Source organism: Pseudophryne corroboree, chromosome 3 (genome assembly GCF_028390025.1).
Source record: "Pseudophryne corroboree isolate aPseCor3 chromosome 3, aPseCor3.hap2, whole genome shotgun sequence".
In the NCBI taxonomy this organism is placed as follows: Eukaryota; Metazoa; Chordata; class Amphibia; order Anura; family Myobatrachidae; genus Pseudophryne; species Pseudophryne corroboree.
Window position 1 is genome coordinate 94,926 of NC_086446.1, and position 26,364 is coordinate 121,289.

Genomic DNA, 26,364 nt, shown 5'->3' on the forward strand with positions numbered 1-26,364 from the left:
GTCTGGTAAGAACCCACCTTGATAAGTTTATATTCCTATATTTTATGAAATAAAAGTTTTATGGTAATGCACCATTGGAGTACCATTGTCATTTTCATGTACCTTGAGTTGGAATAAGAAGGGGCTATTCCTGAGAAGTTGGAAGAAGTCAGGAGATATCTAAGACGGTGACCCGCTCCAATACCGCGCTATTTGTCTACCTAACAGTAGACCACCTGATGCGGTACGAGTCCGACACCTCTAAAGATTGATTCACCTGTCTCCTCCTACTGTTACAATATCACACTATGTATTTTTATTTTAATTTGTCTAAGGTTATGTGTCTCTAATAAACTTGAGAGACTGAATATTATCTGAAAAGCGCCTGAGATAAGAGGTGGTAAACCATTTTTCGTATTTCTGTCTATTGGGAGTATTGGTGATACTTCTAACCACCTTTCTTTTCGGCTGCTCAGGCGCACCTATCTGTGTTCTATTTTTTGTACACTTCTGTACTCAGGAGAGAACTGACACTCGTTTGCAAACCTTGCACCTTTAACGGATCCCATGCGTCTGAAGTGGTCTTTAACCAGACCTGGGTGAACTGTAGAAGTCGGCCTCCCACCCTCGGATCCTCCAGGGGGAGGCCCGCCGCATCATGCAGCAGGTTTGTCATGTTTTGAAGCAGGCTGATGGGCATCCCGGGATTATGTGGCCTTGGGCTAGGTGGTTTTGGGAGCACGAGATTGTCTCGGCTATGCCTGACCTTTTGATTTCCCTTGAGGCCAAAAAGATTAGTTTTTGGGAGAAAAGCAGTCTTAGCAGCTGCTAATTCAGACACAATTTTATTCAGGCAAATATAGTGGAGGATGCTCATTTAGCCTAGTGACATCATTCAGGTGCTTGAAAGGGAGTTTTTACCAAACAAAATGTCCTCCCTTAAATGGGAGTACCTCTAAGGTCTTTTTGGAGTCTAGGTCCACCTTTGATTACCTCAAAAACAGAATATGGTGAGCCAGGACAGATGTAGTCGACGCCTTGGCTGCCAGTACTCCTGAATGTAACAGGCAGCAGTGGTAATGTGAGACAGGTATTGTCTGGCAGTGTCAGATATATCCTCAGGCAGCTCATCTTTTAATGCCTGAACCCACACTTCAATACCTTTTGCAGCCCAGGAGGCAGCTATGGTGGGCCTATGTACAGCTCCTGTGAGGGAGTAAATAGACTTCAGGCATCCCTCCACACGCTAATCTGTCAGTTCCTTCAGTGAGGTGACAGTGGTGACAGTCAGAGTGGATGATACCACAAGACAGGTGACATGAGAATCCAACGGTGGAGGATTTTCCCACTTGCTACATAACTCTGCAGGGAGAGGATATCAAGCTAAGGCCCGTTTAAGCACAGGGAATTTCTTCTTTGGAGTAGACCAGGGTTCCCGTCTGATTTCCACTGAATGGTCAGAATGGGGTAACAGAGTTTTATCAACTTTCTGCAGCTTAAATATATCGGTTTCTTTTGCTGTAGTAGTGGAATCTTCATTGCAACTACTTAGGCCGGAACATCAACCTGTAAGGGAGAATCCTCATCAGTAACACCACATTCAGTGTCTGACAAGGCCATATGTTCCCCCTCGTCTTCAGATGAAACATCAGAGAGGTATATGGACTGTGAGGAAGTAGCCCGCTTAGATGACCCAGAAGCACAGGAGTGACCTGGGGTGGATATCTGTCTAACAAAGGACTAATTTATTTGTTGCAGCTGGTTAGACAAATTTTCCACCCAAGGCGGATTAACCATAGGGATAATACGTGGCTGTAGTGGTACAGGTGGTCCCATAGGGGGCGTAAGGCGTTCCACCGGAGTACTCAGTAGGTTAGTGAACGCAGCCCAGGGTGGCACCTGATTGGTTACAGGAGCTGCAGACTGGCAGGGAGATGTATGACACACAGTACACAGACCATCATACACAGCTTCCCCCTCTAGTAAATATTTGGTGCATACTCTGCATGATGCAGGAGCTTCCACAGACTTACTGCCCTTCTTGTTACACATTGTACACAAAATGCAACAATAGAGCGGTTTAGTACTTACCCTGCACAGAAACAGAATAATCCACCCAAATCTAACTCTCTCTGCACATGTTATATCTGCTTCCCCTGCAGTGCACATGGTTTTGCCCAATTGCTACAAAATTTCCTGCTGCGATCAACTTGGAATTACCCCCTACGTTCCTACTACAATGTGATACATGTGATACCTTGAGCTTTTCAGACTTGGAGGCGGAAGGGATACTCACTAAGGAATCCGCTTTTGGGGACAGTCCAGCCACCACAAATGACGATGCTTTTCGTGAATTATTCAAATTAAAGAAGAGGGAGGTGGATTACCTCTACCACAGTCGCACGCTTTCAGACTATTACCGTGCCAAACATATCCCGAGGGGATTTCGCATACACAATGCACCAACGATTGGCAGGTATAACATCAACTTTTGCAAAATATGGATAGCAGTGCTGAACAAGTGCTCCATGGATTTGCTCCTTTTGGTCATCGAGGTGACTAAAGATTAAGATCAGCAACTATGAAGCAGAGCACAGTGAGGCATTTGCTGCAGACCAGATCAGGATGACCAAGCTGGGAGAACAAGTTGGGCAATACCGGATTGACCTACTGAAGTTTAAAAGTGAAAAATTACAAAAGGTCCAACAGGACTACGCACAACATCTTGTGTATACATGGTTGGGCAGCACGGGAGGTCAGACCCCAGGAAACAGGGTGCCAAGATTTCGCCCAAGATACCCCACTGCGCGCCAGGGAACCACCTCTGCCAGCGATTCGGATGAACAGGGCAACATACGAACTGCACATGGCAGGGGAGTGGCACAGGCAACCCCTTTAGGGGCAAAGACTCAGGCAATTTTAGCAGCTCGAGAGGTAGATGTACCAGAACGGGCAAACAAACCGGCAAAAGAAGGGGAAGGCCCCCGAGAGCAAGAAGGACCTGATCTTTAACCTGTCCTCCAGCCTTCATTTCGGCCCGGGGGTCTCTGTGCGAACCGGTGGCAATTTTCCTTGACGCATACCTTCAGCCGTGCATTCAACAAACATTCACACATTTAAAAGATTCTAATGCGTTATTAAGACATTTCTTAAAGGTTGATAAAGTGCCAGCTGACATGCTTATGGCGACCATGGATGTCACAAGTCTCTACACCTGCATCTCTCATGATGGGGGTTTGCATGCTGTGAGGAGACTGTTGATAGGAAACACGGCCTATACCGGGCCTGATGAAGAACTGTTTATTCAATTGCTGGAATTCACCGTCACGCACAACTATTTTTTGTTTGAGGATATGTTCTTCAGACAGACAAAGGGTTGTGCGATGGGGTCGGCAGTGGAACCGGCCTTCGCCAACACGTATATGTGGGATGTTGAAAAAAGTTTGTTCTATGAGAATCCGGTAATAACCAAGGAAATTTTCTTATATTACCGGTACATAGATGATTTATTAATGTTCTGGACAGGGAGTGAGCAGACACTCCGTGATATAATTATGGAACAGAATAACTCTTCCAGTCCTATTAAGTTGACCATGAACAGCAGCCACACACACATTGAGTTTTTGGACATCTCCATCAGCATCCGAAATGGTGAGATTATCACCACCCTTTTTACTAAACCCACGGATAGGAACACCATTTTAAGTTTTAGCAGTTTCCATCCCACTGCCTCCACTCATGGGCTACCCTATTCGCAGTTCTTACGGGTATGTAGAATCACTAGCCGAGCTGAGGATGTTGAGACACAATTGGATCCCATGGAGAACAAATTTCTACAGAGGGGATATCCTTTGCCCTTATTAAAATCAGCTCGTGCTAAAGCACTATCACAAGAAAGAACCAAGTTATTAACTAACGTGATTTCCCCAAAAGGCAAGGACCGGCTCCCATGGGTCAATACATATGACACAAACAGCCGTCACACCAGCAGAAGGGCTACGGCATTATGGCCCATTGTCACCTCGGACCCTGACTTGAGATCCTTAAAAAACACTAGGATCATGCCAAGCTATAGGAGGGGTAAAAACATCAAGGACCTCGTGGTTAAAACTGATCTCAGTAAGTCTAAGTAAAAGGCCACGCAACATTTTCTGAGTAGAGCCCATGGCTGCTACAAGTGCATTGGATGCACAACTTGCAGCTACATGTCCACTAGCGATGTCATTGGACATCCACATTCTGCCAAGAAATACACGATAAACTGGCCGCTGTCTTGCCACCCGAAATTCGTCATCTATGTAATTATGTGTCCTTGCGGACTCTATTACATAGGCAAGACGGAATGCCAGTTTAAGGTAAGTATGGCGCAACACTGACAGGCCATCAGGGCTGCCATTAACACCAGTTCTAGTGACCAACCTGTGGCCCGCCATTTCCTTGACCTTAAACATAGCATGGCAACCCTAATATATCGGGTGATTGACCATGTACCTGAGTCCATTAGGGGGGGAAACAGGTCCATTAAGCTGCTTCAATTAGAATCCACATGGATCTATAGGCTGGACACTCTCCGACCCAAGGGCCTGAATTAATCATTGGGCCTCAATAATTTCTTATAGGGTAGGGATACATGAGAGGTAGAGGTTGGAGTGAAGGGAGAGAAGGTAGCCATTTAGTTGTTTAAACAGTTGGAATCAAGTGAAATAATGTAACAGAATTCCTTTTTGTGTAGAGTTTACATGTGCTTCTATGTTGTCATGTTTCATGGATACTGGATTGGGAAGGCACAGTAGTATAAGGATTTAGTTGGTGTCCTGCGGGCCCAAAATGTAGAATGATTTTTTTAAATAGGGGTTTTATGTCACATCGTGGGATATTTTTCTGTGATACACCAACACCGCTGTAAGGCCAGGGGGTGTGAGTATTTTGCATACACTGACATTTTTATATATAGCAGCCATTGGGTTGCTTTGCTTTCTTGATGTGAGCACTGATTTTAGAGACCCATATATTTGAGAGTGGGCTCACGGTATTGCACCAATTTCTATATATTTTGTTGCACTTGTTTTTTACACTATGTGGCCTGTGGTCATTATTTTATGTGTTTAGTACCATATTAGACATGGACACCAACGGTATGTCCTGTTACACTATATAGTTATGTGCACACCCTCTGGCACATCAGCAGCTGTGTTTCTATAAGTTTTACAGGGTTACCGGGGCAACGCGGCCGGGACCCGGGACGTCACCATGTGACGCCACTTCCGGCGGATGTGGTCACTCCAGGTGGGCGGACGAACGGGCCCGGAACGGCGCGGCCAGCGGGAGCCAGGCATGGGGGAGGTTGTAAGGGGTGAGTGGGTCTATAAATGTACGTTTCTATGCACTGTATTGTTATCCTGACGAAGGGGTGAAATCCCCCGAAACGTTGATTTGCTGATGCAGCTTTTGCACTAAAGCCACTTTGCTATTTCAGTCTCTGAGTGCCGCCTCATTCTTCTGCTGTATAGGTATGGGGTGCTGACCCCAGTGGAGGGCACCAGAGCATGGTAGCCCTGTGGGGCGGACCGAGTGCCGGCGTTTGGTGTGGATATATATATCACAGCACGGTACCTAGGCCGGCGGTATATATTAGAATACTTGTACAATATATTCTGTAAAAGGTACACTTTTTCTTAACTAACGCTGTCTGTATAAAGACATGTAGAATACTGAAGTGTTCGTACAGTCACAGTGCTGTATACAGTCATCCCGGAGACCAGCCGCAGCTATGCTCAGAAGATGGCGCCCAGCGTCTCAGTCAAGGAGTGAGGGGGAATGTGAGGCAGCACCAGGGCGGGAAAATCTGGTCAGAGATGGCGCCCTGAGCCGGTGGAGGGGCTACAGGTCAAGCACTGACTCCCCTATGCTGGACTTCCACCTCAAGTACTGTGAGTCTTATTAAATGGGGTGTTAGTACACCCAACCTGTACTCAGGCACCCCAGTGGTCTAGTGGGATTCCTGCCCAGAGACAGTGTCCACGCCAACGCCGCGACCGGTCTCCCGCCTAGGGAACACTCTTACCTCCTTCCTGTATCAGCCACGTGAACCAGGAGAGCGTCTGCAACCGTGTGCCTAGAGCCGGAGCGTCTCTGCCGCAAGTACCCGGGAACTGAGTTGCGGGAGTATGTGACGCCACTTGGGAGGTGATGGAGCTGCAGCAATGAATGTCACACGGACATATCAGCGATGCGGCCCTAGAGGTCTTCATAGAAAGATTTCCTGGGCTGCCAGTGCAGCCCCCGTTAGGTGACCTGCTGAAGACACCAACTCGAAACTGAGCTCCAGTGCCTGGAGGCGGGGTTTATAGAGGAGGCACCAATGCATCCTGGGACAGCCTTAAACTTTAGCCTGTTGGTGCCTCTGGATCACGATCCACTCTACACTCCAATGTTTTCCTGTGGAAACCAATGCATCCTGCTGCAGAAAGGTCTTAATTTTCTTTGTAAGAGACGTCTTGCACTAAAATATTTAGCTGACCAGAAGGCGGCGGTGGTAGCCATTCAGGAATCACATGTTCCATTGCACTCTCCCCCTCAGTTTACCAATAACTACCCAGCATGCTATATCTCCTGTGGTGTAGCCATCCTTTCCCATAGATCCTGCCCCTTTCACCTGGAAAGCAAGTGGGTGGATTGCAATGGTAGATATTGGATTCTAGTTGGGAAAATTCATTATAAATATGTCCCCCTCACTTCTCTCTATGCCCCTAATGTCAGACAGCCCCAATTTCATAAATCTTTTTTTTCAAAAGCTACAAGAAATTGCACTTCTCCTTATGGGAGATTTTACTCTTGCTCCAGACCCTCATCTTGATAAATCCTCCACTACTGATGAACAGACCAGTAATGCCGCCCGTTCCGTAGCTTCCTCATAGCTCCCTTTATTAGCTGAATTTGACCTCTATAATAGTTGGAGAATTAGACATCCAGGTGTGCGTGATTATACTTATTACTCTGCTGTACACAGGTCATATTAGAGAATAGACCTTCTTCTAGGTCGTTACAATTGATCCCTTACATTGATATATTTCTGTATGGGGTGATATTTGTAACTATTTTTTAGATGCCATTTTGTTCATGTATAACTCCATTTTGTATATGTATGACCTCATTGCTCTATATATGTACATGTTATTAGGATTAGTGCTTTAGACGCCAGTTAGAAATATAGATCCACAGCTGTCTCTCACCTTTGACCTATTGTGAAGGACATAGTCAGTGGGAAGAATATACACAGGTTTTAGGCTGGCTGATTATAATAGCTATATGTTCCTATTATCAGTATCTCAGATGGAAACTGTCTAGTAAGATGTTTGGGGTATTGTATTCATAAGTAGGTGAAAGGGGACAGTTGTCCAGGATAAGATAAATGACGTTATACTGAATGACTACTGCACCCAGCATCACAGACCCTGAGTGTAATATCTGGTAACACAATGTCAGCGTATCCTTGCAGGGTATAAAGTCTAGAGACTTACACATAGCAGGTTAGTTCTGAGTGAAGCTAGGTCTGTCTGCAGCGGATATAGACTTCTATAAACTCTCCACAGTTTAATAAATTCAGACACAGTTATTAAAGATGGACCCTGAGGGCGACTGAACTATATTGTTTAAACTCCTTCATCGATGACCATCATCTGGGACAGATCATGAAACATCTGAGATAAGAGCGGAGTATTCTAATTTGTTCTTCCTATTACTGTAACTGAGTATAACTTGTTATTTGCAGGTTCTCATCGTTGTAACTTAGAGAAATAAATGCTTCTCCTTTATGAAATGTCCTGTGTCAGTCTCCGTATTTATCACATTGTGTCCCAGAACCTGGTCGCTTGAATTTTTCTACCGACAATAATTTCATGGTCTGATCACACCCCTCTGATAGGGTCCTGGTCGCCTTTTCCCGCTACTCCTCCTTTACCACCTTGGAGATTGCAGGATTATATAGCAATAGATGCTGAGGCCCTGTCCTCCTCCTCAGACATGAACGCTCCTGAAGATACTTCCATTAGGAACCATTGGTGTGCCCTTAAGGCCATGGATCAGAAGCCAGAGAAGGTCGTCATCCAAGTGCCAGGGGACAGGTAATCAGCAGGGAATGTGCAGGATTCTGAATGCTGGTTCCCATACACAAGCTCAATAAATGTATTATATACCTAAGGCGACGGTAGCAAGACTCAGATGCTGCCAACTCAGTAACAGGAGCCAGTCATTAGCCAATTCCCTGAGGCCGGCTGTTACAGGAGCATGTGGATACATGACAGGGGCTGCGCCAGATATTTCCTAAGCATTGTATGATGTGGCATGAGGAACCCCGAGCCTGTGCCCCAACAAGCAGCAGCACCATGCAGGAAATAAGGAGTGGTTTATATATAGACTGGCGTGTGCTAACAGGGACACTCTCAGGGCATGTAATACCATAGGTGGAGGTACTGCTAGCACACAGTATGGCTGCTGGTGACACACAGTGACATGATGTGAGGAGGAGAGCAGGAGTATAATAGGGGCTGATGGCTCCTGATGTATGAGATACACCAGAGAGTGTGGGGAGGAGACTGGTCAGATCTCTGGGTTGGTAACACAGTGACATGATGTGAGGGGAGAGCAGTAGTATAATAGGGGCTGATGGCTCCTGATGTATGAGATACACCAGAGAGTGTGCGGAGGAGACTGGTCAGATCGCTGGGCTGGTAACACACAGTGACATGATGTGAGGAGGAGAGCAGGAGTATAATAGGGGCTGATGGCTCCTGATGTATGAGATACACCAGAGAGTGTGCGGAGGAGACTGGTCAGATCTCTGGGCTGGTAACACACAGTGACATGATGTGAGGAGGAGAGCAGGAGTATAATAGGGGTTGATGGTTCCTGATGTATGAGATACACCAGAGAGTGTGGGGAGGAGACTGGTCAGATCTCTGGGCTGGCAAAACACAGTGAAATGATGTGAGGGGGAGAGCAGGAGTATAATAGGGGCTGATGGCTCCTGATATATAAGATACACCAGAGAGTGTGGGGAGGAGACTGGTCAGATCTCTGGGCTGGTAACACACAGTGACAGGATGTAAGGTGGAGAGCAGGAGTATAATAGGGGCTGATGGCTCCTGATGTATGAGATACACCAGAGAGTGTGGGGAGGAGACAAGTCAGATCTCTGGGCTGGTAACAAACAGTGACATGATGTGAGGAGGAGAGCAGGAGTATAACTGGGAAAATACATATTCCTCATTAGTTTGTACTGACAGAGGAGGGTGTAGGATAAGAGATTGCTGTAGTGACTGAGCAAGGAGAATATGTGACTTCTGTAATAAGTGTTTATTACTCACCTGTGCTGATATCTGTAGGGATCTCCTCCTCCTTACACTGCTGATCTCCGCTCACATACGTCTCTTCTTCTCCCTCTATATCTTCTGCCTTTATATCAGTCACATACGTCTCTTCTTCTCCCTCTATGTCTTCTGCCTTTATATCAGTCACATATGTCTCTTCTTCTCCCTTTGTATCTTCTGCCTTTATATCAGTCACATATGTCTCTTCTTCTCCCTCTATATCTTCTGCCTTTATATCAGTCACATACTTCTCTTCTTCACCCTCTATATCTTCTGCCTTTATATCAGTCACATACGTCTCTTCTTCTCCCTCCATATCTTCTGCCTTTATATCAGTCATATACGTCTCTTCTTCTCCCTTTGTATCTTCTGCCTTTATATAAGTCACATACGTCTCTTCTTCTCCCTCTATATCTTCTGCCATTATATCAGTCACATACATCTCTTCTGCCTTTATATCAGTCACATACGTCTCTTCTTCTCCCTCTGTATCTTCTGCCTTTATATAAGTCACATACGTCTCTTCTTCTCCCTCTATATCTTCTGCCATTATATCAGTCACATACATCTCTTCTGCCTTTATATCAGTCACATACGTCTCTTCTTCTCCCTCTATATCTTCTGTTTTAATATCAGACAGACTTTCTACCTAAAAAAAAAAAAAAAAAACACTATAATGACATTTGTATACAGTCAGATTAAACTGAGGTGAAACAGTATAATATCAGTGTATAATACACACAGCTCCTCTACAGATCATATAGTGACAGTCACTTTGGTATATTGGTGAGACCCTAGATCCCACCTACCTGATCCTCCTGTGGGATCCTGTGATTATCCTCTGTACAATCCTGGGAATACAGAGGACGGGGACATCTCTCTGGGGTATCTCTGTTACTGGGCCCATCTGTAGGAGACACACAGTGACTGAGTACAGTGTATATATGTGATTATCAGGTGATGTGTGTATATAGGGGCCCCCATACCTGCCCTCCCCTGTACAATACATGACAGTCTCCTCTTACCCAGTGATGTGAGGGGCCGGTGATTCTCCATCATCACGTCCTTGTACAGACCCCTGTGTTCCTCTATATACTCCCCCTCCTGCATGGAGACATAGACAGAAACATCCTGACACCTTATAGGAACCTGACACACACATTGATACATCACCCAGACACATACCTTGGAGTTACTGTATAGTGTCCCATTCCCAGCAATCACCTCTCCAGTCATCACCCAGACACGTCCCCTGGTGGAACTGTATAATGCCCCATTCCCAGCAATCACCTCTCCAGTCATCACCCAGACACGTGCCCTGGTGTTACTGTATAATGTCCCATTCCCAGCAGTCACCTCTCCAGTCATCACCCAGACACATCCCCTGGTGTTACTGTATAATGCCCCATTCCCAGCAGTCACCTCTCCAGTGATCACCCAGACACATCCCCCGGTGTTACTGTATAATGCCCCATTCCCAGCAGTCACCTCTCCAGTCATCACCCAGACACATCCCCTGGTGTTACTGTATAATGTCCCATTCCCAGAAGTCACCTCTCCAGTCATCACCCAGACACGTTCCCCGTTGTTACTGTATAATGGCCCATTCCCAGCAGTCACCTCTTTAGTCATCACCCAGACACATCCCCTGGTGTTACTGTATAATGTCCCATTACCAGCAGTCACCTCTCCAGTCATCACCCAGACACATCCCCTGGTGTTACTGTATAATGTCCCATTCCCAGCAGTCACTTCTCCAGTCATCAACCAGACACATCCCCTGGTGTTACTGTATAATTCCCCACTCCCAGCAGTCAACTCTCCAGTCAGCAGCTGAATGATCTTGTTGGTGAGTGAGGTGGAGGCACAGCGATGGGGTTCTAGGTCTTGCTCAGTCCTCCTGACACATGGGGACGGATGCTGGGTGTCTCACACTAACCAGATGTCTTCTTCACTACTGTGTAACCCTGCGAAATGGGAAGATATCAATATCATTGTAAATACTCCCAGATCCCCTCACCTCCCCAGTCATGTCCCTGTATTACTATAGATATAAGTGATGTCACTGTGTAGCACCCAGATCCCGCACCTCCCCAGTCATGTCCCTGTATTACTATAGATATAAGTGATGTCACTGTGACTCTCCCAGATCCCCGCACCTCCCCAGACATGTACCTGTATTATTACTATAGATATGTGATGTTACTGTGACACTCCCAGACCCCCTCACCTCACGAGTCATGTCATTGTATTGTTTCTAGAGTTATAAGTGTGTCATTGTGACGCTCCCAGATACCCTCACCTCCCCAGTCATGTCCCTGTATTATTACTATAGATTTAAGCTATGTCACTTTGTCACTCCCAGATACCATCCCCTCCCCAGTCATGTCCCTGTGTTATTACTATAGATTTAAGTGATGTCACTGTGACTGTCCCAGATCCCCTCACCTCCCCAATCATGTCCCTGTATTATTATTATAGTTATATGTGATGTCACTGTGATTCTCCCAGACCCCCTCACCTCCCCAGTCATATCCCTGTATTATTACTAAAGATAGAAGTGATGTCACTGTGATACTCCCAGACCCGCTCACCTTCCCATTCATGTCCCTGTATTATTACAGATATAAGTGATGTCACTATGATGCTACTAGATCCCTCTCACCTCCAGTCATGTCCTTGTATAATTACTATATATATAAGTGATGTCACTGTGATGCTACCAGATCCCTCACCTCCCCAATCATGTCCCTGTATTATTACTATAGATGTTAGTGATGTCACTGTGACAATAGGAGATCCCTTCACCTCCCCAGTCATATAATTGTATTATTACTAGAGATATAAGTGATGTCACTGTGACAATCCCAGATCCCCCTCACCTCCCCAGTCATGACCCTGTATTATTACTATAGATATAAGTGATGTCGCTGTGACATTCCTAGATCCCCTCACCTCCCCAGTCATGTCACTGTATTATTACTATAGATATGTGACATCACTGTGATGCTCCCAGATCCCTTCACCTCCCCAGTCATGTCCCTGTATTATTACTATAGATATAAGTGATGTCACTTTGACATTCCCAGATCCCCTTACCTCCCCAGTCATGTCCCTGTATTATTACTATAGATAGAAGTGATGTCACTGTGACATTGCCAGATCCCCTCACCTCCCCAGTCATGTCACTTTATTATTACTATAGATATAAGTGACATTACTGTGATGTACCCAGATCCCCTCGAATCCACAGTCATGTCCCTGTATTATTACTATAGATGTAAGTTATGTTACGGTGACACTCCCAGACCCCCTCACCTCCCCAGTCATGTCCCTGTGTTGTTGTTGTTGTTGTTATTATTATTATTGATATAAGTGATGTCACTGTGATGCTTCCAGATCCCCCTCACCTCCCGTCAGGTTATTGTATTATTACTATAGATATAAGTGACGTCACTGTGATGCTACCAGATCCCCTCACCTCCCAGTCATATACTTTTATTATTACTAGATATATAAGTGATGTCACTGTGACATTCCCAGATCCCCCTCACCACCCCAGTCATGACCCTGTATTATTACTAGAGATATAAGTGATGTCACTATGACATTCCCAGATCCCCCTCACCTCCCCAGTCATGACCCTGTATTATTACTATAGATATAAGTGGCATCACTGTGATGCTCCCAGATCCCCTCACATCCCTAGTCATGTCCCTGTATTATATTATAGATATAAGTGATGTCACTGTGACATTCCCAGATGCCCTCACCTCCCCAGTCATGTCCTTGTATTATTACTATAGATATAAGTGACGTCACTGTGATGCTACCAGATCCCCTCACCTCCCAGTCATATCCTTTTATTATTACTAGATATATAAGTGATGTCACTGTGACACTCCCAGATCCCCTCACCTCCCCAGTCACGACCCTGTATTATTACTATAGATATAAGTGGCATCACTGTGATGCTCCCAGATCCCCTCACATCCCTAGTCATGTCCCTGTATTATTACTATAGATATAAGTGATGTCACTGTGACATTCCCAGATCCCCCTCACCTCCCCAGTCATGTCACTGTATTATTACTATAGATATAAGTGACGTCACTGTGATGCTCCCAGATCCCTTCACCTCCCCAGTCATGTCCCTGTATTATTACTATAGATATAAGTGATGTCACTGTGACATTGCCAGATCCCCTCACCTCCCCAGTCATGTCACTGTATTATTACTATAGATATAAGTGACATTACTGTGATGCACCCAGATCCCCTCGAATCCCCAGTCATGTCCCTGTATTATTACTATAGATGTAAGTGATGTCACGGTGACACTCCCAGACCCCCTCACCTCCCCAGTCATGTCCCTGTGTTGTTGTTGTTATTATTATTATTGATAAAAGTGATGTCACTGTGATGCTTCCAGATCCCCCTCACCTCCCGTCAGGTTATTGTATTATTACTATAGATATAAGCAATGTCACTGTGATGCTACCAGATCCCCTCACCTCCCAGTCATATCCTTTTATTATTACTAGATATATAAGTGATGTCACTGTGACATTCCCAGATCCCCCTCACCACCCCAGTCATGACCCTGTATTATTACTATAGATATAAGTGATGTCACTATGACATTCCCAGATCCCCCTCACCTCCCCAGTCACGACCCTGTATTATTACTATAGATATAAGTGGCATCACTGTGATGCTCCCAGATCCCCTCACATCCCTAGTCATGTCCCTGTATTATTACTATAGATATAAGTGATGTCACTGTGACATTCCCAGATGCCCTCACCTCCCCAGTCATGTCCTTGTATTATTACTATAAATATAAGTGACATCACTGTGATGCTCCCAGATCCTCTTACTTCTCCAGTCGGGTGGTAGTCATGTGACCGCCGGTCAGCTGACCGACAGTCACATGACCTCCTCCATGAGCCCGACGGCTCACTATCCCGATGGTCGGCATGCCGACCAACAGGGACTATTTCCACTCGTGGGTGTCCACGACACCCATAGAGTGGGAATAGAACCCGTGGCGACCGCAGGACGCCACCGAGCCCGCAGCGTGGCGAGTGCAACGAGCCCGCAAGGGGCTTGCTGCACTCGCCCCTCCCCGCCGGGATCCTTCACCTCCCCAGTCATGTCCCTGTATTATTACTATAGATATAACTGATGTCACTTTGACATTCCCAGATCCCCTTACTAAGTATAATGGAGAGAGATAAAAGCTCCTCCCTAAGTTCCTGGATGCCAAATCACTGTACTTAGCATCTCTGTACAGTAGTTTGTATTTGAGTACTAAATAGCACGAACAGTTGGTAACGTACTCTGCTACAGAGGCAAGTGTTCACTTATAAGTATAATGGGGAGAGATAAAAGCTCCTCCCTAAGTTCCTGTATGCCAAATTACCGTGCTTAGTATTTCTGTACAGTATTTTCTATCTAGCCAGAAACCCTGCATCCCGTGCAAGCTGGGCGGACAACTGGAGGGGTCCCGACACACGGTTGCTTGCTGTTTCCCTTTGCAGTACCAAATAAACTAGTGGTTGAAAGCCAACAGTCTCCTCTTTTGTATGGTACTGGTCCCAAGTCTCTGGGACACCCAGAACCAGAGATATCAGTATGCAAAATGGACCCATTTCCCCATAAACTATAATGGGACCGTTAATTTAGACCCACCATGGGTTCCGATGCTTGCCATGAGCTTGCCAGAAACTTGGGGTTGGTATCCTCCGGTAGCTAATCATCTCCCGTTCCAACCTGTTTCTGTGCCGATTGGACCCTCAGAACCGATGATATTCAGCTTTAAGCCCATTTTAATTTAATTTAATAGCTCACATAAAGCAATGGCCCATTGACGTTCAGATTAACACGTTCGTTTGTGTCTGTACACACTACTTTTATTTATTGATTTCTTTTTTGGGTCCCGACAGACCATAAATATTTTCGACAGCGTCTCTAAACTCCGCAGGTTAATCCCAACCTCCCCCTTCCCCCTCCACTTTATGCCGTTAAGGGACTTGGATGCTCATACTGCAAAACACAGTTTTAAGCCACCATCTCGCCCTACCCCCATCCCACTTCCCCCCTGGGAGCCTGCATAGTTCATACAGTAGACCGGGAGGGAGGTCAGGTTACAATAAATGTACAACACAATACTGTACTGTACATGAAAATCAGATAGAGAACTGCAGTCGCTTTGATAGATGTGCAAATGGTACAGTAGCAGTGATTCATTCTCATAAAGTACAACACAGATTCTCTAATGCCGACGATGTACAGTACTGTGTTGCTCGAACAGTTAGTTGTGTCAGAATACACTAATTTATATTTACTGGTAGGTCTATGGGTGCTCATTACCGCTGTGTATTTTAGATAGCGGAATGAGTCGCTCATGCAGATGTACTCTGATTTATGTGAAACCTGTGTTCACCCTTCCATTGAATGTATTACAATGGATTACAAAGAAAATAAATTAATAAAGAGAATGTCAGAGGTAAAAAAAATATAGATTGGCACTTTAGGAATGGAACCGGGACTCTCAGCGTGGGAGGCGGGATCCTTCACCGCTTGCCAACGTTGCTGCATGGAAGTTACACAAGTTCATGTGTAAAAGTAATGCAAGCAGCAATTCTTTCTCATTGGGGTTTGTTTTTCTGCTGTTAGGGAACTCGGACGCACATAGTGCAAAACACTGTATTTTCCGCCGCCTCCTCCTACCCCATCCCACTTCTCCCCTGGCAGCCTACACAGTTCATTCAATAGACAGGGAGGGAGGTTAGGTTACAATAAATGTGCAACACAATACTACAGTATACTGTATATGATAATCACATAGAGAACATAGAGAACTGCAGTTGCATTGATAGGTGTGATACTGTGTTGCTCGAACAGTTAATTGTGTCAGGATACACTCATTTATATTTATTGGTATGCCTACGGGTGCTCATTACCGCTGTGTATTTTAGATAGCGGAATCAGACGCACCTGATTTATGTGAAACCTGTGTGCACCCTTCCATTGAATGTATTACAATGGATTACAAAAAAATAAATAAAGTGAATGTCAGGGGGGAAAAAAATAGATTGCCACTTTAGGAATCGAACCCGGGACTCTCGGCGTGGGAGACTAGAGTCTTCACCGCTTGCCGACGTCCCTGCATGGAAGTTACACAAGTTCAACTTGTAACAGTAATGCAAGCAGCGATTCCTTCCCATTGATTTAAGCTGTTAGGGGACTCGGACGCTCATTTTCAAAACACGGTATTTAGTGCACTGTACATACTGTGGCCTGGCGTTTTCATGGAACACCCTTTCCTGCCGTGGTGGACTGCTTAATATACCCCATTTGTTTCATGCTGATGTTACTTTCAGTGGTTTATGCCATCACCGTTGGTACGTGAGTGTATGTGGTTGTCCTAATAAATTTGTGGTTTTATGCAGTATGAAACTAACCCTTCCTTTTTAACTGATTTACTGATATTACCTGATGTTGAGACGGGAATTATAAGACCTGAATAAGAAGGGTCTTGAGTGCAACGGATCCAGCACAGTGTCATTTTAGGAGATAATCGCTTGGCATTGTCAAGAGACAATTGAACCTGGGTCTCGTACCGTTTACCACAGAGGCCATTTACTGAAGAGGGATATGTATTAAACCACAGGCACTGAGATGCCCATCTTACTCAACATCCCACTGGGTGGCCGAGCCGGGCGGGGGGACAGCCAGCAGCAGGAGCAGCATGCCGGATATCAGCAACCGAGGGTGCGGGCTGTAAGGGACGTACGGAGCAGTGCGGAGCCCGAAGACGGAGATCAGCAGCATGTTGACCGACAACAAGCGGCTTCTGCTTCCGCGTTCAACATGCTGCCGATCTCCGGCTTTGGGCTACGCAGGGTTCGGGAGATGGGTGTCCTCTGCTGAAGTACTTTAGCTCCAGGGGGTGGGGGCTCCGGTGGCTCTCTGCACTGTTGAATATCCAGCTGCCTCAGGTATGTACAGCTTGCAACCTCGGCTGCTTATAAAGGCATGCTGCTGCTGGCTGTCCCCCCGCCCGGCTCGGCCACACAGTTGTACGGTGAGAAGGACATCTCAGTGCCTGAGGTTTAATACATAGGCCTCGGCAAATGGCCTCTGCAGTAAATAGTACTAATGCTTACCGTGGCGTAAGCATTAGTACATCCCGCCATCGTAAAACAACCGTTGTACAGTGCACACACACAGCAGAGTGTTGAGCGGCGTGCTGGCGGGCAAGGAGGATGGACGTAGGAGGCGCCTTTGGAACATGCCGGCGATGACTAACAGGGGAGGCGGGCAATGGGGAATGATCGTGTGCTGCAGGATGTGCTGTGAGTCACTCGTCCTGTGTGCACCTCAGCCAATAGCATTTCAGTAGAGTGGTCTTCTGTATGCCGGCAGTCGGGCTCCCGGCGCTCAGTATACCAGCGCCGGGAACCCGACATCCGGAATACCGACACTTATTTTCCCTTGCGGGGGTCCACGACCCCCATAGAGGGAGAATAAAATAGTGTGGTGCGCGTAGCGCGCCACCGTGCCCGTAGCGTGGCGAGCGCAGCGAGCCCGCAAGGGGCTGATTTGCGCTCGCCACACTGTCGGTAAGCCGGCGGTCGGGCGCCGGTATGCTGGTCGCTGGGAGCCCGACCGCCGGCCAGCCGTAGTGAACCCTTTCAGTATTGGCTGAGGCGCACACAGGGCTGTGATTCACAGCGCGTCCTGCAGGACCCAATCATATTTAAAAAGTGAGTCCCTTGTGCGCTGTAGCATGTAAAAATGCGCTATAGCATGTATTTTGCGATTGCTCATCACTGTGATGCTCCCAGATCCCGTCACCTCCCCAGTCATGTCCCTGTATTATTTACTATAGATATATGTGGTTACTGTGACACTCCTAGATTCCCTCCCAGTCATGTCCCTGTATTATTACTATAGATATAAGTAACGTCACTGTGACAATCCCAGATCCCCTCACCTCCCCAGTCATATCTTCTATAGATATAAGTGATGTCACTGTGACTTTCCTAGATCCCCTCACCTCCCCAGTCATGCCCCTGTAATTATTACTATAGATATAAGTGACTTCACTGTGACACTCCCAGATACCTTCACATCCCCAGTAATGTCCCTGTATTATTACTATAGATATGTGATGTCACAGTGACGCTCCCAGATCCCTTCACCTCCCCAGTTATGTCCCTGTATTATTATTATATATATATATATGTAACGTCACTGTGACACTCCCAGACCCCTTCACCTCCCCAGTTATGTCTCTGTATTAGTAATATAGATATAAGTAACATCACTGTGACACTCCCAGATCCCCTCACCTCCCCAGTCATGTTCATGTATTATTATTATTATTATTATAGATATAAGTAACGTCACTGTGACAATCCCAGATCCCTTCACCTCCCCAGTCATGTCCCTGTATTATTACTATAGATATGTGATGTCACTGTGACGCTCCCAGATCCCTTCAGCTTCCCAGTCATGTCCTTGTATTATTATTATAGATATAAGTAATGTCACTGTGAGACTCCCAGATACCTTCACCTCCCCAGTCATGTCCCTGTATTAGTACTATAGATATAAGTAACGTCACTGTGACACTCCCAGATCATCTCACCTCCCCAGTCATGTCCATGTATTTTTACTATAGATATAAGTGATGTCACTGTGACGCTCCCAGGTCTCCTCACCTTACCAGTCATGTCCCTGTATTATTACTATAGATATAGGTGATGTCACAGTGACACTCCCAGATCCCTTCACCTCCCCAGTCATGTCACTGTATTATTACTATAGATATAACTGATGTCACTGTGATGCTCCCAGATCTCCTCACCTTACCAGTCATGTCCCTTTTTTATTACTATAGATATAAGTGACGTCACAGTGATACTCCCAGATCCCCTCACCTCCCCGGTCATGTCACTGTAATGATACGATCATACTATAAATCTTGGATACTAATGTTTCAGCAATAAATGGATACAAAGTATTTAGAAGAAACAATAATAGTGAATTGTATCAGTTAAAGAAAACAATGTAATATTATCCTTTATTTATATGGTGCCATAAGGGATCTGCAGCGCCCCTTACACAGTACATAAACAAATGAGCAAAAATTAAAAAAACACTTACAGTTTGAGACAATATAGGACAAATACAAGGTTTATACAGAAAACCAGGGGTTAGGTGCCATCAAAGGGAGTATGGAGTATAAGATAGTGTAAGTAAGAGAAGGCAAGGCACATGATGGAGAAGGCCGTGCTCTTACGAGCCTAAAATCTAAAAGGTGAAGGGCTAACAGACCATGGTGACATAGAAGGGATAGACTGTGAGCATGGACAAGAAGGTTAGGAGGACAGTTGGCTGAGGTTGGTGAAGAAGTGGGTCTTGAAAGCCCAATTGACATTTTGTAGAGAGGTGGAGAGTCGGATGGGAAGAGGTAGAGAATTCCAGCGATAGGGAGCAGCACGTGAGAAATCTTGTAGGTAGGAGTGGGAGGAGGTAATCTGTTGGCAGGAGAGGCGGCGTGCATTAGTAGTGAAGAGGACGGGTGGTGGTGTAAAGGGAGATAAGGTCAGAGATGTAAGAGGGAGAGGAGTGGGCGAGGGCTTTGTAAGTGAGTGTGAGAAGTTTGAATTGGATTCTGAAGGGACAGGGGAGCCAGTGAAGGGCTTGTAGGAGAGGGGAGGTGGACGTAGTACATTTGGTAAGGAAGATGAGTAGGTCAGCAGCACTGAGGGTAGACTGGAGTGGAGATATGTATGTATTAGGGGTGCCAGTCAGCAGGAGATTACAGTAGTCCAGTCTGGAGATGACCAGTGAGTGGATCAGGGTCTTGGTGGAATTCTGGGTGAGAAAGGGTCTGATCCTGGAAATATTTTTTAGATGAAAACGACAGCACTGTGAGAGGTGCTAAATGTGTGGTGTGATGGAGAGGGAGGAGGGAAGCATTACTCCAAGACTGCGCATTTGGAGGCTAGAGGAGATAGTAGTGCCATCAATAATGACATTGTGGGAGGTGAGGTTATGCGGGAGGGAGGGCAGATGATCAGCTCGGTCTTAGACATGTTAGGTGTAATAAAGTGCTGGGACATCCAAACAGAGACAGCAGAGAAACAGTTTGAAATACAAGTGAGGAGAGCAGGAGAGAGGTCTGATAGATTTATCAGCATAGAGATGATATTGGAAATCAAAAGCACTAATGAGCTTACCTAGTGAGGACGTATAGAGAGAGAAAAGAAGAGGACTAAGGACAGAACCTTGGGGGACACCTACAGTTAGTGGAAGTCGGGGGAGGTGGAGTCATGAGAGGAGACAGAGAAGCAACGGCCAGAGAGGTAGGAAGACAGCCAGGAGAGGGCAGTATCACACAGAACAATGGAGTGAAGGATTTGCAGTAAAAGAGTGTGGTCCACAGTGTCAAAAGCAGCAGAGAGGTCAAGAAGAACAAGTAGAGAGTAGAATTTAGCAGCATGGAGGTCATTGCAGACTTTTGTAAGGGCAGTTCACTGGAGTGGGGAGGACGAAAGCCAGACTGGAATGGGTCAAGCACTGAGTGTGAGGAACGAAAGGAAGTAAATATTATAACACAGGCCGCTCCCCCTGTAGAGTAGGATGCCAATGGCCGCTCCCCTGTATACTATGACAACACAGGCCGCTCACCCTGTATATTATGACAACACAGGATGCTAACCCTGTATATTATGACAACACAGGCCACTCCCCTGTATATTATGACAACACATGCCGCTCCCCCTGTATACTATGACAGCACAGGATGCTACCCCTGTATATTATGACAACACAGGCCACTCTCCCTCTATACGATGACAGCACAGGATGCTACCCCTTTATATGACAACACAGGCCGCTCCCCCTGTATACTATGACAGCACAGGATGCTACCCCTGTATATTATGACAACACATGCCCCTTCCCCAGTATATTATGACAACACAGGATGCTCCCCCTGTATACTATGACAGTACAGGACGCTACCCCTGTATATTATGACAACACAGGCAGCTCCTCCTGTATACTATGACAGCACAGGTTGCTCCCCCTATATTTTATGACAACACAGCCCACTCTCCATCTATACTATAACAGCACAGGATGCTACCCTTGTATATTATGACAACACAGGCCACCCCCCTGTATACTATGACAGCACAGGATGCTACCCCTGTATATTATAACAACACAGGCCGCTCCCCCTGTATACCAAGACAGCACAGGCCGCTCCCCTTGTATATTATGACAACACAGGCCGCTCCCCCTGTATACTATGACAGCACAGGATGCTACCCCTGTATATTATGACAACACAGGCAGCTCCACCTGTATACTATGACAAAACATAATTCTACTCCTGTATATTATGACAAAACAGGCCGCTACCCCTGTATATTATGACAAAACAGGATGCTACCCCTGTATACTATGACACCACAGGCCGCTACCCCTGTATATAACAACAGGGGCCGCTCCCCCTGTATACTATGACAACACAGGATACTACCCCTGTATATTATGACAACACAGGATGCTACCCCTGTATATTATGACAACACAGGATGCTACCCCTGTATATTATGACAACACAGGATGCTACCCCTGTATATCATGACAACACAGGCCACTCCCCCTGTATACTATGACAACACAGGCCGCTCCCCCTATATATTAATGCACTCCCTCTGCATAGTATTAAACCACAGGCCTCTATCTCTGTATAGCAAGACAATACAGGCCGCTACCCCTGTATAGTACAATGCCACAGGACAAAACACCTGTAATGTCTCGTGTATACAGTTACGGTAATGACGGGTTCTGACCACCTATATTACAGTAACGGCGTGGTCTGTGTCACCTGTATTACGGTAACGGCTGTGTCTGCGCCACCTGTATTAGGGTAACGCCGGGGTCTGCGCCACTTGTATTAGGGTAACGGCGAGGTTTGCACCACCTGTATTATGGTAATGGTGGGGTATGTGCCACCTGTATTACGGTAACGGCGGGGTCTGTGTCACCTGTATTACGGTAACGGCAAGGTCTGTGCCACCAGTATTACGGTAACGGTGTGATCTGAGCCACCTGTATTACAGTAACGGCGAGGCCTGCGCCACCCTTATTATGGTAATGGCGAGGTCTGAGTCACCCTTATTACGGTAATGGCGGGTGTGCGCCATCTGTATTACAGTAATGGCGATGTCTGCGCCACCTGTATTATGGTAACAGCGAGACCTGCGCCACTTGTATTACGGTAACGGCGGGGTCTGCGCCACCTGTATTACGGTAACGGCGGGGTCTGCGCCACCTGTATTACGGTAATAGGACACTAGCGTGTCAGCCACCTGTACAGGGATAATGCAGCACCAGAGGCTGCTCCAGCTGCACTATAACAAGGCACCAGAGGCTGCTCCCCCTGTAGTACAGAACCTGACACCAGAGCTGCTCAGCCTATAGAATAATAATAATAATATCATTACCTGCTGCCAGACACAGCAATGGCTGCTCTCTGCTCCTGCTGCCTTGTGGGAATGATAGAAGGAAGGCGGAGCTCAGACCAGGGGAAAATGGCCGCCGCTCCTGACGTCACTACACGGCCAGGGAACCTATTGCTGCTGCCGGACTGGTCTACAAGAAAATGGCCGCTGGCCTCCTGCACTGAGGAAATTTATTTTAATAGTAATTACAGAGGGCGGGGTGAAGGAGGGGAGGACACAGTAACTAGTAAGCAGCCTTTGCCAATCATGCCCTACTTCCTGCCTGTGCGTTCCACCTTACTTCCGGACTGTGCGTTCCACATGCAAGAAGTGAGTTTTCATCTACTGCTGCAGTCTCCCAGTGTCCGTGGAGATCAGGTAATGGCGTCTTACTATACAGGGGGAGCAGCCTGTGGTGTCCTGTTATTATTACTATACAGGGGGAGCAGCCTGTGGTGTCCTGTTATTATTATTATTATTATTATTATTATTATTATTATTATTATACAGGGGGAGCAGCCTGTGGTGTCCTGTTGTTATTATTATTATTATTATTATTATTACACAGGGGGAGCAGCCTGTGGTGTACTGTTGTTATTATTATTATTATACAGGGGGAGCAGCCTGTGGTGTCCTGTTGTTATTATTACTATACAGGGGGAGCAGCCTATGGTGTCTTGTCATTATTATACTGATGGAGCGGCCTGTGGTGTCCTGTTAGTATTATTATTATTATAATACAGGGGGAGCGGCCTGTGGTGTCCAGTTGTTCTTATTATTATTATTATACAGGGGGAGCGGCCTGTGGTGTCCTGTTATTATTATTATTATTATTATTATTATTATACAGGAGGAGCAATCTGTGGTGTCCTGTTATTGTTATTATACAGGGGGAGCAGCCTGTGGTGTCCTGTTGTTGTTATTGTTGTTATACAGAGGGAGCAGCCTGTGGTGTCCTGTTGTTATTATTATCCATGGGGAGCGACCTATGGTGTCCAGTTGTTATTATTATTATTATTATTATACAGAGAGAGCGGCTTGTGGTGTCCTGTTGCTATTAGTGTTATACAGGGGGAGCAGGTTTTTGTGTACATTTATTATTATACAGGAACAGCAGCTTGTGGTGTCCTGGTATTATTATTATACATTGGGAGTGGTGGTGATGTCCTACAATACAGGAGGAATGGCCTGAGGTGTCCTGCTTTTAAAGACATCTGTTATTATTTTTATACTGGGGTGCAGCCTTTAGTGTTGTTGTTGTTGTTATTATTATTATTATTATTATTATTATTATAATTAATTTTATTATATGTAATTGTTGGGATTGAAAATATTGCTCAGTATGAAGCAAATGTATATCACACACCTGGGAGCGTACTGTGACATCACTTATATCTATAGTAATAATACAGGGACACGACTAGGGAGGTGAGGGGATCTGGGAGTGTCACAGTGACATCACTTATATCTATAGTAATAATACAGGGACATGGCTGGGGAGGTGAGGGGATCTGGGAGCGTCACAATAACTTCACTTATATTTATAGTAATAATACAGGAACATGACTGGGGAGGTGACAAGATCTGAGAGCGTCACAGTGGCATCACTTATATCTCTAGTAATAATTCAGGGACCTGACTGGGGAGGTGAGGGGATCTGGGAGTGTCACAGTGATGTCACTTATAGCTATAGTAATAATATAGGGACATGACTGGCGAGGTGAGTGGAACTGGGAGTGTCACAGTGACATCACATATCTATAGTAATAATACAGGGACATGACTGGGGAGGTGAGGAGATCTGGGAGTGTCACAGTGACATCACATATCTATAGTAATGTAACCCCTCTTTTACCTGGGGGTACAGTGTATATGTGCAATGTGCCTCCACCCAAGCTATTTAGAGCCCAATACTCTAATCGCTTAAGAAATACCCTACCCCTGTAGTGGTCGCCTATAACATTAGTATGTGATGTAAGCAGATAGGACTATGCACATTTACCTATCGTACCTTTCCTTTGTGATTTCAGGCTCTTCCACAGATACGGAGACAGTTCCACCGGTAAGTATACTAGTTTTATATGCAAGAAGTTATAGGCCACCTTATACAGTTATATCATATAATACTCAAACCATGAACCGTTCTAATAATATACCCCACCTGTACATAATAATATACCCCACCTATACATAATAATATACCCCACCTATACATAATAATATATCCCACCTATACACAATAATATACCCCACCTATACATAATAATATACCCCACCTATACATAATAATATACCCCACCTATACATAATAATATACTCCACCTATACATAATAATATACCCCACCTATACATAATAATATACCCCACCTATACATAATAATATACCCCACCTATACATAATAATATACCCACCTATACATAAGGTAATGCATGCAATACATAAAATACGATTCCACAAGAAAGTTGTGGGGCTGCGTTTGAAAAACCACCCGGGTTCTCTTACTATAATCATGCACGGTTGGGGCCCTTTCGTGTCTGTGTATAAGAAGTACTCTGGGTTATATGGGTCTCCACTTGCAGCAATTGTCCTCACGATTGTTGAGCAATCCCTACTTCATGGCAATGAATAGCATGGTTTCCATGGAAGATCTAATTGTAGCGCTCCTAGACAACCTGAAACAGGAAGGTAGTACGTGGAGCTCTCCACCCTGGAATCCCTGACACCCGTGGTCTACTCGTTACATATAGTGGGGTGATGATCTGTGTTACCTGTCCCAGTATAAGCATAGCCCCACTGTAGATCCGTGGGGGTGGCTCCAGAACATACAGACGTCCCGGTTATTGGCACCTGTCTCTGATAGGTGGGGGGTGCTTAGTCTCCCCAGTGTACCATTTCCAAGTTTAGGTGACCCTGCGCCCTCTCCGAGCTGCTTTCATCATTATACACCACCGCACTCTATGACTGCTACCCGGCTGGTCATTATCTAATACAGTGGTTCTTAAACTCGGTCCTCAGGACCCCACACAGTGCATGTTTTGCAGGTAACCCAGCAAGTGCACAGGTGTATTAATTACTCACACATTTTAAAAGGTCGACAGGTGGAGCTAATTATTTCACTTGTGATTCTGTGAGGAGACCTGCAAAACATGCACTGTGTGGGGTCCTGAGGACCGAGTTTGAGAACCTGTGCTCTAATGGATATGGAATCTCTAGAGGTGATATTTATACTCCTCAGATCCACCGATGTTGCTGGTCCCTGTGCTACTGTGCTGGCGGCTGGTACTTTAATAGTTAAAGGATGATAGGGGAGTATGCAGATTAGCAGGATTTATATGGGGGCATCCTGCACTTACAATGATAGTGTGCCCGGTCTGGACCTCCCTCCGACTCCGCCTCCTCCAGCAACCGGGCTCTTCCCGCGGGTTGGATGGGATGAGGGACACAGCTCTGCCTCGGGGGGGACACTGTCTGCTACTGCTG

At 45.9% G+C, this 26,364-nt stretch overlaps 1 protein-coding gene across 1 annotated transcript in view; it reads right to left on the minus strand.

Moving 5' to 3' along the window:
* The window catches only part of LOC135056207 (uncharacterized), a 212,970-nt gene that overhangs the window by 21,072 nt on the left and 165,534 nt on the right, over positions 1 to 26,364 (minus strand). The window contains exon 11 of the mRNA XM_063961078.1: positions 9,345 to 9,717. Within this exon, the coding sequence (XP_063817148.1) occupies positions 9,345 to 9,717 (373 nt within the window). The remainder of the gene's footprint in view (positions 1 to 9,344; positions 9,718 to 26,364) is intronic.